At 45.6% G+C, this 19,348-nt stretch overlaps 1 protein-coding gene across 1 annotated transcript in view; it reads right to left on the bottom strand.

Annotated features, from left to right (window-relative positions):
• Positions 1–336: 336 nt before the first annotated feature.
• Positions 337–19,348, bottom strand: part of LOC310867695 (cadherin-18-like) — a gene marked incomplete at both ends in the record, with an annotated part of 792,291 nt that continues 773,279 nt past the window's right edge. Inside the window, 2 exon segments of the mRNA XM_083777814.1 lie at positions 337–1,016; positions 15,154–15,408. Coding sequence (XP_083633940.1) covers positions 337–1,016; positions 15,154–15,408 — 935 coding nt within the window.

Below are 19,348 nucleotides of genomic sequence, written 5' to 3'. Positions count from 1 at the left end.
ATTTCCTTTTTCCCTTATAGTTGTGTCTCCCTTCCCCCAAATTCAGTCGAATACTTCCAGAATGAACGACCCACGATCCAAAGGGACGACATGGAGAAAAATAAGAAAGAAGAAAAAAACGGTCTGTCTGGTCAGCAGTACAACAACCATAGCATCTCTGTTCCTCTTTTGTATGGTTTCATGTAAACTTGACGAAAAAAGATATTTTCCCCAGGTTTTTGTGTTCTTTTCTTTTAAAATAAAACTGGGTTTTGGTTTTGAACGGCATAAAAGGGTAAAAGGCGGTTGGGGGGCTGGGTGGGGGTGGGGAATCCAGTCACGAGTCCAATCACAGGCTCAGGGGGAGGAGTCTGTTGCCAGACTATTGGTCGTCACGTCCGAGTCCGCCTCGTTCTCCACCCTGTAAAGTTCCGCCAGTTTCTGGAACTGTGGCCCCCAGTCGTCCAGGAAGGTGTAATCCTGCTCTGAGTGCTGCTGCTCCTCCGGCCGCTGCTCCGACGTTCCCGGCGAGTCCAAGGAGCTGACGGAGCCCGCCGGCGAGCCCTGGCCCTCGTAGGCGTAGGTCTGTAGTGAGTCGTAGGGCGGCCCGCTCGTGTCGGCGTCCGCCTCCGCCAGTCTCTGCTCCACGAACTCGCGCACGTCGACCTGGTCCAGCGCCAGCTCGCCGTCCTCCGCCGGCACCGCGCAGGAGGAGGAGGAGGAGGGGGGGCTGCCGGGGTGGCCTCTGCGCGGGGTGGCGGCGCCATACTGCAGGGGTGGCGGAGGGCGAGGGCCGCCGGCGCCGCACCGGTGCCGCCTGGCGTCCGCCGGGCGCACGTCCCGCCGGAACTTGAGCTGGTCCACCGCGCCGGCGGCGCCCGAGGGGTTGCGCAGCGCCACGATGTCGAAGGCCTCCGTGTCCTCCTCGCCGCCGCCTTCGTCGTCGTACGTCACCACGTTCTCCCGCACGTCCTCCTCGGAGACGATGAGGGGCTCCTTCCTGCCCCGCCGCAGCGTGATGAAGAGGACCACGATGGCTGCAAGAGACAAGAGACAAGAGACAAGAGACAGCACACAATGAGACCAGAGACAGCACACAATGAGACCAGAGACAGCACACAATGAGACCAGAGACAGCACACAATGAGACAAGAGACAGACCAGAGACAGCACACAATGAGACAAGAGACAAGAGACAGCACACAATGACACAAGAGACAAGAGACAGCACACAATGAGACCAGAGACAGCACAGAATGAGACATGAGACAGCACACAATGAGACAAGAGACAGACCAGAGACAGCACACAATGAGACAAGAGACAAGAGACAGCACACAATGAGACAAGAGACAAGAGACAGCACACAATGAGACAAGAGACAAGAGACAGCACACAATGAGACCAGAGACAGAACACAATGAGACCAGAGACAGAACACAATGAGACCAGAGACAGCACACAATGAGACCAGAGACAGCACACAATGAGACAAGAGACAGCACACAATGAGACAAGAGACAGCACAGAATGAGACCAGAGACAGCACACAATGAGACCAGAGACAGCACACAATGAGACCAGAGACAGCACACAATGAGACCAGAGACAGCACACAATGAGACCAGAGACAGCACACAATGAGACCAGAGACAGCACACAATGAGACCAGAGACAGCACACAATGAGACAAGAGACAGCACACAATGAGACAAGAGACAGCACACAATGAGACCAGAGACAGGACACAATGAGACAAGAGACAGCACACAATGAGACCAGAGACAGCACACAATGAGACCAGAGACAGCACACAATGAGACCAGAGACAGCACACAATGAGACCAGAGACAGCACACAATGAGACCAGAGACAGCACACAATGAGACAAGAGACAGCACACAATGAGACCAGAGACAGCACACAATGAGACCAGAGACAGCACACAATGAGACCAGAGACAGCACACAATGAGACAAGAGACAGCACACAATGAGACCAGAGACAGCACACAATGAGACCAGAGACAGCACACAATGAGACCAGAGACAGCACACAATGAGACAAGAGACAGCACACAATGAGACCAGAGACAGCACACAATGAGACCAAAGACAGCACACAATGAGACCAGAGACAGCACACAATGAGACCAGAGACAGCACACAATGAGACCAGAGACAGCACACAATGAGACCAGAGACAGCACACAATGAGACCAGAGACAGCACACAATGAGACCAGAGACAGCACACAATGAGACAAGAGACAGCTATACAATGAGACAAGAGACAGCACACAATGAGACCAGAGACAGCACACAATGAGACCAGAGACAGCACACAATGAGACCAGAGACAGCACACAATGAGACCAGAGACAGCACACAATGAGACAAGAGACAGCACACAATGAGACCAGAGACAGCACACAATGAGACAAGAGACAGCACACAATGAGACCAGAGACAGCACACAATGAGACCAGAGACAGCACACAATGAGACAAGAGACAGCACACAATGAGACCAGAGACAGCACACAATGAGACAAGAGACAGCACACAATGAGACCAGAGACAGCACACAATGAGACCAGAGACAGCACACAATGAGACCAGAGACAGCACACAATGAGACCAGAGACAGCACACAATGAGACCAGAGACAGCACACAATGAGACAAGAGACACTACAGCACACAATGAGACCAGAGACAGCACACAATGAGACCAGAGACAGCACACAATGAGACAAGAGACAGCACACAATGAGACAAGAGACAGCACACAATGAGACCAGAGACAGCACACAATGAGACCAGAGACAGCACACAATGAGACCAGAGACAGCACACAATGAGACCAGAGACAGCACACAATGAGACCAGAGACAGCACACAATGAGACAAGAGACAGCACACAATGAGACCAGAGACAGCACACAATGAGACCAGAGACAGCACACAATGAGACCAGAGACAGCACACAATGAGACCAGAGACAGCACACAATGAGACCAGAGACAGCACACAATGAGACCAGAGACAGCACACAATGAGACAAGAGACAGCACACAATGAGACCAGAGACAGCACACAATGAGACCAGAGACAGCACACAATGAGACCAGAGACAGCACACAATGAGACCAGAGACAGCACACAATGAGACAAGAGACAGCACACAATGAGACCAGAGACAGCACACAATGAGACAAGAGACAGCACAGAATGAGACAAGAGACAGCACACAATGAGACCAGAGACAGCACACAATGAGACCCGAGACAGCACACAATGAGACTAGAGACAGCACACAATGAGACAAGAGACAGCACACAATGAGACAAGAGACAGCACACAATGAGACAAGAGACAGCACACAATGAGACCAGAGACAGCACACAGTGAGACCAGAGACAGCACACAATGAGACCAGAGACAGCACACAATGAGACAAGAGACAGCACACAATGAGACAAGAGACAGCACACAATGAGACAAGAGACAGCACACAATGAGACCAGAGACAGCACACAATGAGACCAGAGACAGCACACAATGAGACAAGAGACAGCACACAATGAGACCAGAGACAGCACAGAATGAGACCAGAGACAGCACACAATGAGACCAGAGACAGCACACAATGAGACCAGAGACAGCACACAATGAGACAAGAGACAGCACACAATGAGACAAGAGACAGCACACAATGAGACAAGAGACAGCACACAATGAGACCAGAGACAGCACACAATGAGACCAGAGACAGCACACAATGAGACCAGAGACAGCACACAATGAGACCAGAGACAGCACACAATGAGACCAGAGACAGCACACAATGAGACAAGAGACAGCACACAATGGGCTGTATTTTGTGTGTCTTAAGTACCAGGTCTTATTCCCTAACTTGAGTAAACTAAAGACCTGGAGGCGTGGTCAATGCTCTTTGGCCACTCAGAATAGCCAAATGGCATCGATCACGCCTCCAGGTCTTTAGTTTACTCAAGTTAGGGAATAAGACCTGGTACTTAAGACACGCAAAATACAGCCCAATGAGTGGATGAAGTTATCATACACACACAGTTATATAGCACACACACGCACGCACGCACGCACGCACACACACACACACACACACACACACACACACACACACACACACACACACACACACACACACACACACACACACACACACACTGCTGTTGCTGTATAACCACCAGTATTGCAAAACAGAACATACGTAGCTGTAAACAAAATATGCGATTCCAGATAATTGCCATAATCTTCAATGAACAAAACACGTTTGTAGTTCAGTAAAAACAAATGAAATGTCAATGACAATATGAGAGAGAGAGAGAGAGAGAGAGAGGAGAACAAGGGGCTTCTGTAAACCTCTGTAATGAAAACGACAACAACAAAACGCTTAGCTGAGCAACGCTGCATCATAATGTCAGTGAAGTGAACGTGGCTGCAATGCCCGGGATGATGGTATGCTAATGCCACTCCGCTGCATGTGCCTGGGTTTGTTTGCTAATTCACAGCAACATAACAGATTAACATGCTGCGCTTCGTAAACAGCTATGCTAAACGAGCGGGGCACTGCATCCGCCCGCTCTTTATTTTATGCGCATATTCATCACGCTTTCCGCCAGGACACCAAAGCTAACCGAGCATTGAGAAGTCGTAAATCAGCGATACACACATTCGCTGTTCTTGGCATTCACAGCAACGGCGGTTATCGAAATGCAGCACTGGCAGCACGCTGATGAGAACGCGCTCATTAGTGTCTTTGGATCTGGTGGAACGTTGCATCACATTCAGCCAAAACGTTGACACTTGAGAGGAAGACCATATGGCACACAGTGGCAGCATACAGTGGCAATCACTGTACTCCAAGTCCTCCATCCTCACACTCTGCTTTGGTTCTGTATAATGCTGCATTTGGCGGTGTATAGTGGTTCCCAAACTTTGTCATGTCAAGGACCCCTAAATTGGAACCACTGGTGTATAGTACACGAAATTATACACTGCAGAGGCCAGCGTCTTACAGTGCATTTACCCTGCATCTATAATGCATTACTATACGCTGTGTGCAGAGGTAATTACTACATGCACAAGTAATGTGTTCAGCAGATGCAAGACACTATTTTATGACATAAGATAGATTACACTGGGGGGTTTCAATGTTCAAACACCAATTGGCAAGTAAAAATCACACCTGTGTGAACTGAGTGTTCGACTCTGTATGGGACAGTGATAAAGGGACTCAATTGGGGGAACGAGATAGAGAGAGAGAGAGAGAGAGAAGAGAATTATATGTATGTACTAGGGCTGACCTCGATTAGTCGAATAGTCGACTAATCGATCGGAACGGGTCTCAGTGGACTGACCACCTCTTAGTCGATGTTCATCAAAAAAAAAAAAAAAGAGAAAAATGTTCAAATCTCCAATGTGCATCTGGAGTGTGTCTGCCTGTGTGGCAATGTGCCACTGCCTGTGACTTGAATCGCACAGTGCGCTGGTCTGATAGACTCCAGAATCTCAATCTCACCTGCTGTGCTCAATCTGGCTAATGACAAGCCTCTCAGTTGTTAAAAAGAAAGATTTGAACAGTCAGAATGTTCAAATGTGTTTATGTCCCCCACAGACCTAGTGGAATAATACAATATTTTTGTATATTTTTGTAAATATTGTATTTTTATATAAAAAAAATTGGGGCAAAAAAGTTGACTATTAGTCGACTAACAGCAAATGTATTCATCTATCAGTCGACTATACAAATCCTTAGTCGGGGACAGCCCTAGTATGTAGAGGTTAAGACCTTTCATGCTGTGTAGGCTACATGCAATGTTGCCTTGAGCCTTAGTTCTTTGTTGGTATTGCCTTGTTTCATTTCATGAAATTCCCTTTGCGATCCTGTGACATGCTGTGGAGCGTGGAGACACCTAATTAAAACAAAGAAATAACATACACACACACTCTTTCCACACACATTTCTTTATAGGGATACACTGCTCACTGTGGTTCTGTTCAAGGAAACTTTCCAGAACCGAGGATCTTCCAACAGCAAGAGATACAAAAAAAGCAATCAATGGGAAACAAGTCAAGATGACAGCAAAGATACTGCTGAATGTGAACCTCTCCAGGCCGCGTCCATGTGAGTGATGTGATGCATCTGACATGGAGGGCAATGTTCTGATCGTTCTCCCTGACGCGGCTTTTTCCAACTCCCTCCCTTCCTTGCACAACTTAACGTAACGCTTCCTTTCTCTGTCTCACACTCTCTCTGTGCTTGCTTCGTCCAGATCTCTCTCTCTCTCTCTCTCTCTCTCTCTCTCTCTCTCTCTCTCTATCTCTCTCTCTCTCTCATTTCCATTATTAAAGGAGCTGTGACCTCTAATGCACCATGTATTCCTATACACATGAACCATGGAGAATTAAGTCAGGTAGAAGCACTTCTTTGTGTCATATTTTGTGTAATTATATAACACTGTTACACTAGGATGGCAGGGGAAATGGAGCACTCTTTTTGGTTCATGTCCACGTTGCATTTTTTAAATTACTTTAAACAAGATAAATATTGCATATCATTCGGAAATTGCCTTGCAACATACTGTCTGGGACATTGTAGTATTTTACATGGAATATGTAGGGTTTTCATGTTGCCATAATATGGTAACCGTTTTGGAAAAGTAATTGCAATGCATGTATCTATTTATTTATTTATTTAACCCATTCTGACCTGAGATCAGATTCATACGAGGTTTCCACTGGACACACGCTGGTCTGACGACCAGGAGTGTCATTTTCTGGGAAGGAGCTGATAAGTGAATTCAAGCTCTTCAAAGAAGCCCATTCTGCCCATTCTGACCTGAGATCAGATTCTAAAAATGTCAGTCGTTCTTCGATTTTTTTCTAAAATAGCAGACCTACAAGCTCGTATCGCGCCACTCGGTGGCGCGATATGAGCTTGTAGATCTGCTATTTTTCAATAGCTAAAGCACGACATGATGCTGACACCAAAATGGGTGCCCGTTCAGAATGGGTTAACCTGGCTTCATAAGGATTGCTATATGTTGGATCGGTTTAAACCACATTGTTTTCTGGACAGCGGCAGCAATATCTCCACTGCAAGTCCGGGCCTCAAGTACAATTTCTATGTTCTGTAATCTTTCTCATCTTCCACTTTCCACTATTTAACTTCATACTGTCTCAATACTCTTTCCATCACTGTGGTCTATCATCCCCCAGGCCCACTCGGGGGGCTTCTTTGAAGAGCTTGAATTCACTTATCGGCTCCTTCCCAGAATATGACACTCCTGTCATTCTATACTGGGTGACTAAAACCTACACAGCGCCTGCAGATATATATCTTCAAGTTACTTCTCTTCTTCCATTCGACCTCTCCTTACTGCATTCTCCTCCTATACACCCATAGCCCATTCTGACTTGAGATCAGATTCATACGAGGTTTCCACTGGACACATACACTGGTCTGATTAACCCATTCTGACCTGAGATCAGATTCTAAAAATGTCAGTCGTTCTTCGATTTTTCAAAAATAGCAGACCTACAAGCTCGTAGCGCGCCACTCGGTGGCGCGATATGAGCTTGTAGATCTGCTATTTTTAAATAGCTAAAGCATGACATGATGCTGACACCAAAATGGGTTCACGTTCAGAATGGGATAGAGCTGCTAATGTAATGGACCTTGTGCTCTCTCTAAAGCTTGGACAATTACCAAGGCTGACAAGATCTGCTGCAAGTGCCTTGAAGTCTCACTTGTGATGCACCCTCTGCTCCGCAACCCCCCCCCCCACCCCCCACCACCACCACCTCCCCGTGCCGTTTTTCTCTTTTCCCACCCCCGCACAGAGCAAAGAACACTCGTCTTTTCATTGAGTCACAACCATAGAGTATATATATCTATAGAGAAGACACCCGAGTTCTCCTCCCATCCACTTGCATTGAGTTGCTCAAAAGCGCATGAGGCGGATTCACTCCTCCTTCCTGGTAGGAACAGAGTGCATTCTGGGACGGATTGCAATGGTGAGTGGCCCCCAAACACATGAACGTGCTGCCGTTGAACGCGCACGAGCGTCGTCCGTCGTGAACGTGTACAATGATAGTCAACGGACAGCGCTGTTCATGTGTTTGGGGCCAGGCTGCAATACCTTCATTCGGCCACTATGTCCATTTCGCCTCAAGATTTCCTCTGGGTGCCTTCTCTATAAATATATATACTCTAAGGTCACAACTCGCTCAAATCTCGCCCATTTTTTTAAAGTTTCTATGTAAACTATGACATTAGGGCTTTCGTTTGGTATATAGATCGTGCGTGTAGGCCATCTCTACAGAACGGTATGAAGCGAAAAAGGAAAGTTCGGTAAATCAGATTGAACCCCATTTGCTGCGCTATGGGGTGATGAACTAAACAAGCAAATGGAATCGCGCACGCCGCACAATGCCTCATGGCACAAATAACTTATTTAACTATACAATTATATAAACACAATGGACACAAGGAAGTGGCACTGCAGGCACTCACTTCTGCTGATTTATATAGGACAATTACAAAGAGATGCAAAAGGAGAATAAGGAGAGATGAGGCAGCCTGACTCTGTGCCTGGGCATCTCCATTGAGGCGTGTGCGCCGTGCCTCGCTCTACTGTACCAAACTAATGTGGCACTGCTTACGGGTGCTTTTAAACTCCACTATCGCCTTCCCAAATGTATGTGTCCCAAAATTGCAATTTAGGGGAAAGCGTGCCAACACGCCCATGACCACGCCCATGACCACGCCCATGACCACGCCCATGACCACGCCCATGACCACGCCCATGACCACGCCTCTAGGCACAAATACCGGTGTCGGCAGAATAGATAGTGGGACCAAAATACCATTAACCCATTCTGACCTGAGATCAGATTAAAAAAAATTCTTGACTGTATTCTGAAAAAGCCATGTTTCTACCTTCTATCATTAAGATAGATTAAGGGAAGTGTCTATACTTTGTGTCTATACTAAGTGTCCTACACTTCCCTTCCTACCACCGGAAATCCAGACTATGGATGAGCCTGAAGGAGGCACGCTATAATACACACTTCATCCTGCAAAGAGGAGATATCTGCTCTGACCGAGAACACTGCAGTCCATCTCCGTACGTCTGCTAAAGATGACCTGTTGACACGCATCGACACACCATCTGAAAGCCTTTCAGATATTCAAGGGAGGTCGTTCAATGTGATGCGATGGTCACCACACAGGCATTTAATACCTCTTTAAACCATTTTGACCTGAGATCAGATTAAAAAAATGTCTTCTACTTCCTGACAGTTTTCTGAAAAAGCCATGTTTCTATGTCAGTGGTTCTTCGATTTTTCAAAAAAATAGCAGACCTACACGCTATGAGCTTGTAGATCTGCTATTTTTCAATAGCTAAAGCATAACATAATGCACCAAAAGGGGTTCCCGCCCCCAAAAATGGGGACAGAGCAAGTTCCTATACTCGCAGAGGCTGAATATTGCGGGGCGCGTCGCGGGAAACGGCGGCGACAAAAATTGAGCCCTTTATCTCAAAAGGTCAACATGGTAGTCACTGCTGAGCAGTACTTAACCCATTCTGTGACCGGGCACCCATTTTGGTGTCAGCATCATGTTATGCTTTAGCTATTGAAAAGTAGCAGATCTACAAGCTCATATCGCGCCACAGAGTGGCGCGATACGAGCTTGTAGGTCTGCTATTTTTGAAAAATCGAAGAACGACTGACATTTTTAGAATCTGATCTCAGGTCAGAATGGGTTCATCAGACCAGTGTGTGTCCAGTGGAAACCTCGTATGAATCTGATCTCAGGTCAGAATGGGTTCATCAGACCAGTGTGTGTCCCAGTGGAAACCTCGTATGAATCTGATCTCAGGTCAGAATGGGTTAAGAACTTGAAAACATTTGTGAGAAACGGAGCACACGGTCTTCATTGGAACGTTTGTCATCAAACACCATTCTGATGAAAATACAAAGTTAGTCTCTCACATCTGTGTCACAATTCTGCTGGAGAACGGAAGGCTGTTTCAGTGCCGCTCTTAACCCATTTTGGGCAATATGTTATACTTTAGCTATTGAACAATAGCAGACCTACAAGCTCATAGCACGGCACCGAGTGCCGCGCTACGAGCTTGTAGGTCTGCTATTTTTGAAAAATCGTGAAAATGTGGCACAAATCTTTGACTTATTATATTCTTTCAGCGCAAACGTTTTTAACTCAAATCTTTGATTCTGGGGGGTCCCTGGAACAACATATTTTCAGATGGGGGTCAGTGGCAAATTTATAATTTTTGGGGTCGCGGACATGAAATAGTTTGAGAACCACTGACATACAGTAGAAACATGAAACACAAAAATAGGATTTAGAAGCCTTGTTTTTTTTTAAATCGATCTCAGTCCAAAATGGGTTAAATAATATGTCACCATCCCAAAAATGATTTATTGCGTCTGGCGAGAATGTGCCACACTCAATATGAGGTTGCACTGGTAGCATTAACTTTAACCCATTCTGACCTGAGATCAGATTCACACGAGGTTTCCACTGGACACACACTGGTCTGAGGAACCCATTCTGACCTGAGACCAGATTCTAAAAATGTCAGTCGTTCTTCGATTTTTCAAAGAATAGCAGACCTACAAGCTCGTATCGCGCCACTCGGTGGTGCGATATGAGCTTGTAGATCTGCTATTTTTAAATAGCTAAAGCACGACATGATGCCAACACCAAAATGGGTGCCCGCTCAGAATGGGTTAACAACCCCAGTCAAAGAAACAGATGGTGTTTGATGGCAGATATTTCAGTTCATTCAAATTGTCTTTTTCTTTCTTTTGGTATTCCACTTTCTCCTTTTGCCATCGCTATGCATAAATTATGTTGCTAATGAGACAAATATTTTCATTCGAAATGACAAAAAAGTAATTATCCTCCCAATCTGCATGGAAATAATGTGTTGTCTTCTGTCTCTTGGCATCACTTGACGCATTCCTTCTCAATACTGTTGTCTCGTCTCATTTAGCTGTGGTTTAAAAGTAGTTAGTGGTAGTGGTTTAATGTTAGAGATGCGCGGATGGGATTTTTCGCCACCCCACGCCGCGTGTAAACATCAATCATCCATCCATCATCCAACCAAATGTGTTATTATATTGAATGTTATCCCATGTATAGATCCGCACAGACCAAATTGTTTATTTTTTTCCTTATTTTACACACACACACACACACACACACACACACACACACACACACACACACACACATGAGGGGACGCGAGTTGAAAGAAACCTCTCTCTCTCTCGCATGAAGTCGCATGCATCGCATGCATTCATGATGTAGGCTTCGTCATAAGGTTGCGTGGTTGCATGCTTAAAAAAAAAACAGATCTACAAGCTTACATCCTGTACCATACCGTACATACTAGGGGGTGTAACGATAATATAGTAACTGCATCGAAAAATCTATTTTAATTTCAAGAATCAAAGTATATCTAAATTAAAACAGACTATGTATCGTATCGTTTTTCAATGGAAATAATCGGTATCGAATCGTTTTGCTATACTATTTAAACGATTGAATCAATAATGCATTTTTGTGTGTGTTATTTAGCATTTATTTTTTGAAGAAAAATGAAAAAGAGGTGGTTAATTACTTACTTAATTTAAAATAATGTCAAATGTTTAAATGGTTAGTGTATCGATTTCAAATCATTGAATCGTATCTCCATAATGAACCAATATCGCCCATGTATCGTCAGCCATGTATCGAGGTATCGTATTGCTGTTAACCCATTCTGACCTGAGATCAGATTCATACGAGGTTTCCACCGGACACACACTGGTCTGATGAACCCATTCTGACCTGAGATCAGATTCTAGAAATGTCAGTCGTTCTTCGATTTTTCAAAAAATAGCAGACCTACAAGCTCATATCGCGCCACTCGGTGGCGCGATATGAGCTTGTAGATCTGCTATTTTTCAATAGCTAAAGCATAACATGATGCCGACACCAAAATGGGTGCCCGTTCAGAATGGGTTAAAATGAATCGTTACACCCCTAGTACATACCATTCCGTGTCGATAACTTGTACTCTGTTATTTTTGCGCATGTGAATTGTGAACCCTGCCATTAAATTTGCACTGCGCCTCATGCGGGTCTAGTGGTCTACTATTAACCCATTCTGACCTGAGATCAGATTCATACGAGGTTTTCCACTGGACACACACTGGTCTGATTATAACCCATTCTGACCTGAGATCAGATTAAAAAAATGTCAGTCGTTCTTCGATTTTTCAAAAAATAGCAGACCTACAAGCTCGTATCGCGCCACTCGGTGGCGCGATATGAGCTTGTAGATCTGCTATTTTTAAATAGCTAAAGCATGACATGATGCCGACACCAAAATGGGTGCCCGGTCAGAATGGGTTAAAATCAACTGACAGCTGTCATATCAATAGTGATCCCCGTAGAAAACACATGCTTTTAGAACTAATAATTAATGCAACCTCACAACTGCTGTTATTTTTGCGCATGTGAACCTCGTACGCTGCCATTACATTTGCGCTGCGCCTCCTAGGATGCGGGTCTAGTGGTCTACTATATTATAATCAGCTGACAGCTGTCATATCAATAGTGATCCCCGTAGAAAAGACATGCTTTTAGAACTAATAATTAATGCAACCTCACAACTGCCGACGCCCGACGGCTATTTTTGGCCATCTTCCTATATTTGGTCCGAATGCGTTCACACCAGGAAACGAACCGCGGTTCGTTTGGAAGCGAAGCGAGTTCGGCATTTCTTTTGGCGGACCGTGGTTCGTTTCTTTGATCAGATGCACGTTCACACCAGCCGAACCAAAGGGGTAATAAGTGGACCATGGTTTGTTTTAAACGAACCAAACAGCCCCGCTGTGAAAGCAGCCCTGTTACCACTGGCTCTCTCACCAACGTGGTAACCTAGGACCGAATCCATGGTAGCGGCAAGCCCTCCGTCTTCCATCACTTGCTCATGTTGCAACCTTTGCATTATGACATATTCAGCACTTGACTCGTCGGCAGGGTTAAGTTAAGTTAGTCTCTCACTTTAGCTGCCTTTGCCGGCACATAATAGGCGGCACATTTGTGCCTGATGAAAAAAAGAAGAAGGAGATGTGCTTTTTAAAAGCTATAATATAGATCTATAACTTGTATTTAATATTTTTCCCCATTATTTCACCCACCCTAATTCAATCCGCTATTAATTCCTATATAAACGTGTATGACCCATTTTGGTGTTAGCATTATTTTATGCTTTATAGCTATTGAAAAATAGAAGATCTACAAGCTCATAGCGCACCACAGAGTGGCGCTCTACGAGCTTGTAGGTCTGCTATTTTTGAGAAATCAAAGAACGACTGATATAGAAACATAGAAGCTTTTTCAGAAAACTGTCAGGATGTAGAAGACATCTTTAGAATGTGATCTCAGGTCAAAATGTATTGTTTATTTCCAATGTGCCGCTCTCCTCATATGATTCACTGGTGTTCACAAACCAACCAGCAAAACCAGAGCATGATTGACTCCCGCTGAGGGCTCATCACTCGGATACAACAGCAGTGACAACTAGAAAAAGTGCCCTTCTGGGCACAGGTCTCCACCAGGATAGGAATGTAGGACATTGCAGCTTGCCTTCATCTGGTGGTTGGATAAAAGGGCAACAAAAGTAAATTAGAGGTAAAAACACTTTTCGGCCAGTTATAGCGCCACCTTGAGGCTGAGTTGAAATTGTTCATGTGGCATTTCGTCCTCGGCCTAGTGGGAATGTGGGTGCACAATTTCACGGAAATCACGCGATGTGTTCATGATTTGCAGCATTTTGTTTGAAACTGAGCACTCCTGTGAACTTTGGAAGCCAATCTTAACCAATCAGGATGGAGTCTGAGAAATCTGAAAGACCGGTTTCGTTGAATGGCTCTAGAGAGACTGTGTACCAATTTGCGTGATGTTTGGACAAAATCTGTAGGTGTACTGTGCGAAAACTTGTTTTGCACAAAGCGGCCTCCTGGTGGCGCTATAACAGGCCGTTCTGGAAAGTTTGGGGCAGAGGTTCATCGTTGGCATCCAGGGAGTGTGTGTGCAAAATGTGGCATCGACCGGGTTAACGGTGGCCGAGATTAGCTGCTCATGGACACACGGACGGACGGACACACGGACGGACACACACACGGACACACGGACACACGGACGGACGGACGGAGTGCAAAACATACTCTCCCCCCATGCCTTCGGCCTGGTGGAGACAACAACAGGGGAGGAAAGAATTGGCGCAATGACTACATTGGGGAGAAAAGGGGGTGAAAAGCAAAAATACTGTAAAAAAAAAAAGAGTAGCTAAATAACAGAAGATGGTCTGAATGATTTTTGTACTGGGCTTTCAAAATTGCTCCACGATTGCCTGTTAAGATCAGCGGGTCGATCTTAAGCCTGGTTCAGACCAATGATTTGCGACGCTGTGAAATGGTTTTATAGAACTCTGCAGAGAAAACTCTGAGCAGTAGGAATCACCCTCTTGCAGTCTGGATGACAGCCCGATGATTGAGTTGCAAGACAATTCAACTTGTCAAATCGCAAGCGAGAAGTTACACAAACAAACACACACACACACACACACACACACACACACACACACACACACACACACACACACACACGCAAGAACAAAATAAAAACAACATATTTTGCACCTGCTGGGTGAATCCACGCAGCTGAAGAGGATGCTTTTGATAGAGGAGCGCTGTGCAATGTACCTTGTTTAACACTTATGCTGCTGCCAGAGTTCTTCAGAATAAAGGCACTAGAGTGCCAAGCAGATGGGCAGATTTTACTCTGAAAAGACCCACCTTCCATCCCCCCCCCCCCAAAAAAAAAAACGGGAGGTATATAATTAAGCAATATTACACGAGAGGGTGTTCTTTATCGTGCAGGAGTTATTTTTTAAATAATCTGGGGACCGCCCAAAATAATTTGGCGACCCACCCCCCTGAGGGGTCACGACCCCCAGGTTGAGAACCCCTTGTCTATGACACCCCCCCCGATAATGACATCACACCACCACACAACATGCCACATAAATATCACGCCACCTACACAGCAAGATGACGATGCACAGCAGGATGGCGATGAGGGCCCCCGTGCTGAGGCCCGCCGACGACAGGAAGGCCTCGCCCTGGCACGTGCGCGCCCTCAGGTGGTTCCCGCGGCACGGGCACACGCGCAGGGTGAGCGTGCTGGTGCCGCTGAGCGACGGCTCGCCGCCGTCCCACACCACGATGGGCAGCCGGTACAGCTCCTGGCTCAGGTGGTTGTAGCGCCGGCGCCGCGCGATGATGCTGGCCGTGCTGTCTGCGAAGACAGAGGAGAAACAGAACACACGGGACAAGGTGTTAAACCCATTCTGACCTGAGATCAGATTATAACTAGAAAAAGTGCCCTTCTGGGCACAGGTCTCCACCAGGATAGGAATGTAGGACATTGCAGCTTGCCTTCATCTGGTGGTTGGATAAAAGGGCAACAAAAGTAAATCAGGATGGAGTCTGAGAAATCTGAAAGACCCGTTTCGTTGAATGGCTCTAGAGAGACTGTGTACCAATTTGCGCAATGTTTGGACAAAATCTGTAGGTGTACTGTGCAAAAACTTGTTTTGCACAAAGCGGCCTCCTGGTGGCGCTATAACAGGCCGTTCTGGAAAGTTTGGGGCAGAGGTTCATCGTTGGCATCCAGGGAGTGTGTGTGCAAAATTTGGCATCGACCGGGTTAACGGTGGCCGAGATTAGCTGCTCACGGACACACACACGGACGGACGGACGGACGGACGGACGGACGGAGTGCAAAACATACTCTCCCCCCATGCCTTCGGCCTGGTGGAGACAAAAATGTCAGTCGCTCTTCGATTTTTCAAAAATAGCAGACCTACAAGCTCGTATCGCGCCACTCGGTGGCGCGATATGAGCTTGTAGACCTGCTATTTTTCAATAGCTAAAGCATAACATGATGCTGACACCAAAATGGGTGCCCGGTCAGAATGGGTTAAAGGAGCATTCCATGGTTTGGAAGACCCCCCGGTCCTCCCCGGTAACAAGATGTGCACGTGCACACGCTCTACAGCGGGGGGGGGAGTGCAACACGCCAACAGCACGCACACCAAGGCCCGCCTCTGCTCGATCATGATTGGCGTAAAGGCCCCTCTCATCCTGATTGGATGAAGACTTGGCCACCTACAGTAGCCAAAAACGAAACCTACGTTTTTTTTTACCCCATGAAGGGGCTCACTGGGGACAGGGAGGAACTCCTTATATGGTCAGCACACTCTATAGTAGGTAACAAAACCAAAAAAAGAAGTGATTTTTCAATTAAGTGAAATCACTGAATATACCTTTAACTCCGTCGACTAAAGCTTGCGCGAATAAATGTTCGTCGACCACCCTTTTCACAAACAAAAAATAAAAATAAAAATAAAAACTAAGCTATGATGACTAAAACTAAGACTTACTATAATATAGTAAGTCTTAGTTTTAGTCATCATAGCTTAGTTTTTATTTTAGTGGTTTTTATTCATTGACAATATTATTGTCAATGAATAAAAACCACTAAAATGTTGGAGAAGAGATCCAGTAGAACTAAGACAAGACATTTTATGTTTGGTTGCGTTTGGGTGTTGTGAGCATTATTTTCAGCATACAATCATAAAATAACCCATTCTGACCTGAGATCAGATTCATATGAGGTTTTCCACTGGACACACACTGGTCTGATGAACCCATTCTGACCTGAGATCAGATTCTAAAAATGTCAGTCGTTCTTCGATTTTTCAAAAAATAGCAGACCTACAAGCTCGTATCGCGCCACTCGGTGGCGCGATATGAGCTTGTAGATCTGCTATTTTTCAATAGGTAAAGCATAACATGATGCTGACACCAAAATGGGTGCCCGGTCAGAATGGGATAAGGATGATTTTAGTCGACTAAAACTAGACAAAAAAATTCAGGTGACTGAATGTGGCTTGAGATTATGACCAAAACTACACTCATCATGTCTGTCTGTCTGCCTTCCTGCCTGTCTGTCTGCCTTCCTGCCTGTCTGTCTGCCTTCCTGCCTGTCTGTCTGCCTTCCTGCCTGCCGTGGAATGGATGTGTTCTTGGATGCATTGTGAGTGAGTGAGCGAGAGTGCACGCAATGCGTAAGGCCTCGCATGGCTGACCCTTTTGGGAATCCAGAAAACAGACATGGGACAATGTTGATGTTCCTGTTGATGTTCAAAGTTCAAAGTAACTCATTCACTGTCTGAATAATGAAAAGCATTGTTACTTTATATTCTACCACTTACTGTATGATGACAATAGACATTTGCCATCCTTCAAGTCAGAATAAAAGCAGGTCAGAAAACAAAGCGTTTTTTCTTTTCTCCAGCCCCCAGCTTTTCTCTAGACTTATTTATCCCACTCTGACCGGGCACCCATTTTGGTGTTGGCATCATGTCATGCTTTAGCTATTGAAAAATAGCAGATCTACAAGCTCATACCGAGTGGCGCGATACGAGCTTGTAGGTCTGCTATTTTTGAAAAATCGAAGAACGACTGACATTTTTAGAATCTGATCTCAGGTCAGAATGGATTATACATCACCAAATAAGCTGTGTTGCTGGGTTGTTCCCATCGCAAGTTGACCTGATGAGTGCTAGCTAACAAAAAAAAGTATAACTTTCCCCCCTCAGTGTTTAGAATTAGCTAGACTTGAACTCACCGATGCTTTTTATGGCATAGGCAGCTCCCGGTGGATGCCTGGGAGAAACTAGGCACAGCTGCTGGACATGAGACTAATTAATTACAGCGACAGAGAGAGAGGAGTGTGTGTGTGTGTGTGTGTGTGTGTGTGTGTGTGTGTGTGTGTGTGTGTGTGTGTGTGTGTGTGTGTGTGTGTGTGTGTGTGTGTGTGTGTGTGTGTGTGTGTGTGTGTGTGTGTGTGTGTGTGTGTGTGTGTGTGTGTGTGTGTGTGTGTGTGTGTGTGTGTGTGTGTGTGTGTGTGTGTGTGTGCGTGCGAATTAAGGTGGTTGCACACTGGACGTGTTTTTCGGAAAACCAATGGAGAAACGCCGCTAAAAATCTGAAAATCGCACATGGTGTGTAGATACCTTTAGCAGACACTCTTAATCTAGAGCGATTTACAGTAAGCAAGAACAACACATGGTAATACTCAAATACATAATAATTTGTGATCAAGAATCATACGTAAGCTAAGAAATAGCATCCGTCTAACAGTGGAATATCTATACTGTATAATGAAACTATGCGTATATGTCTACATAAAATGCTATTTAACCCATTCTGAACGGGAATCCATTTTGGTGTTAGCATCATGTTATGCTTTAACTATTGAAAAATAGCAGATCTACAAGCTCATATCGCGCCACCGAGTGGCGCGATACGAGCTTGTAGGTCTGCTATTTTTGAAAAATCAAAGAACGACTGACATTTTTAGAATCTGATCTCAGGTCAGAATGGGTTCAATTACATAAGGCTTTGCAAAAGCCTGTATGGTCTTCGAGGCTAGAGCAAGATGGCACATGGCAGTAGCTTAAGTTCTACTGTAAACTTGTATTGAATATGCCAACAACTCTCACGGACTGTGATATGAAGAAAAGAAAGGGGATTTGTATAGGGAAATTAAGCCTTTGCCTTTTCTCCGCCTAGACTCTCCAAGGACTGAATTTTAAGGTTCGAGTTCTTTGAAGTCTTTTGTTGACATACCACTGCTCTTGCTTCAATCTATTCTCCTCAAACATCTCCCGCATGTTTAAACTGAGGCGAATACACGAAAGGAAGTTGTTACAGCGAACACAGTCCAAACTTTATACTTTGAGGGCTTTGTTGTTGAATACCGTCGAAATACAATGTAATGCACTACTGTCGTACAACTAGTCTCGAAGTTCGCACACACGCGCGCATGCGACACACAAACACACACACACACACACACACACACACGCACGCGTACACACACACGAACGCACACACACACACACACCGCGGCGCTGGCCACGCTCAATGAAGTTGAAACTGGAACACACGCTCAGCATCGCGGGATGCAAGTTGAGCTTGCGGATCAGCTATTTTCGCTTTATCTACTGTTTCCCGTGTCGGACTATTGTCCCGTCAAACCTATGGTTTTCGGACTATTGCTAGAACTTCTGTCGGGTAATGACATGTCTAACCATTGGAGTAAAAAGCCGGAATGGGGGACAATGGTCCGACACATGTCGGACTATTGCCTGTCGGATTATTGGGGT

This window comes from Protomyctophum parallelum (assembly GCF_964188405.1).
Source record: "Protomyctophum parallelum genome assembly, chromosome: 12".
NCBI classification, from domain to species: domain Eukaryota; kingdom Metazoa; phylum Chordata; class Actinopteri; order Myctophiformes; family Myctophidae; genus Protomyctophum; species Protomyctophum parallelum.
The sequence above is the reverse complement of the archived record's forward strand: the minus strand, read 5'-3'. Positions and strand labels throughout refer to the sequence as shown.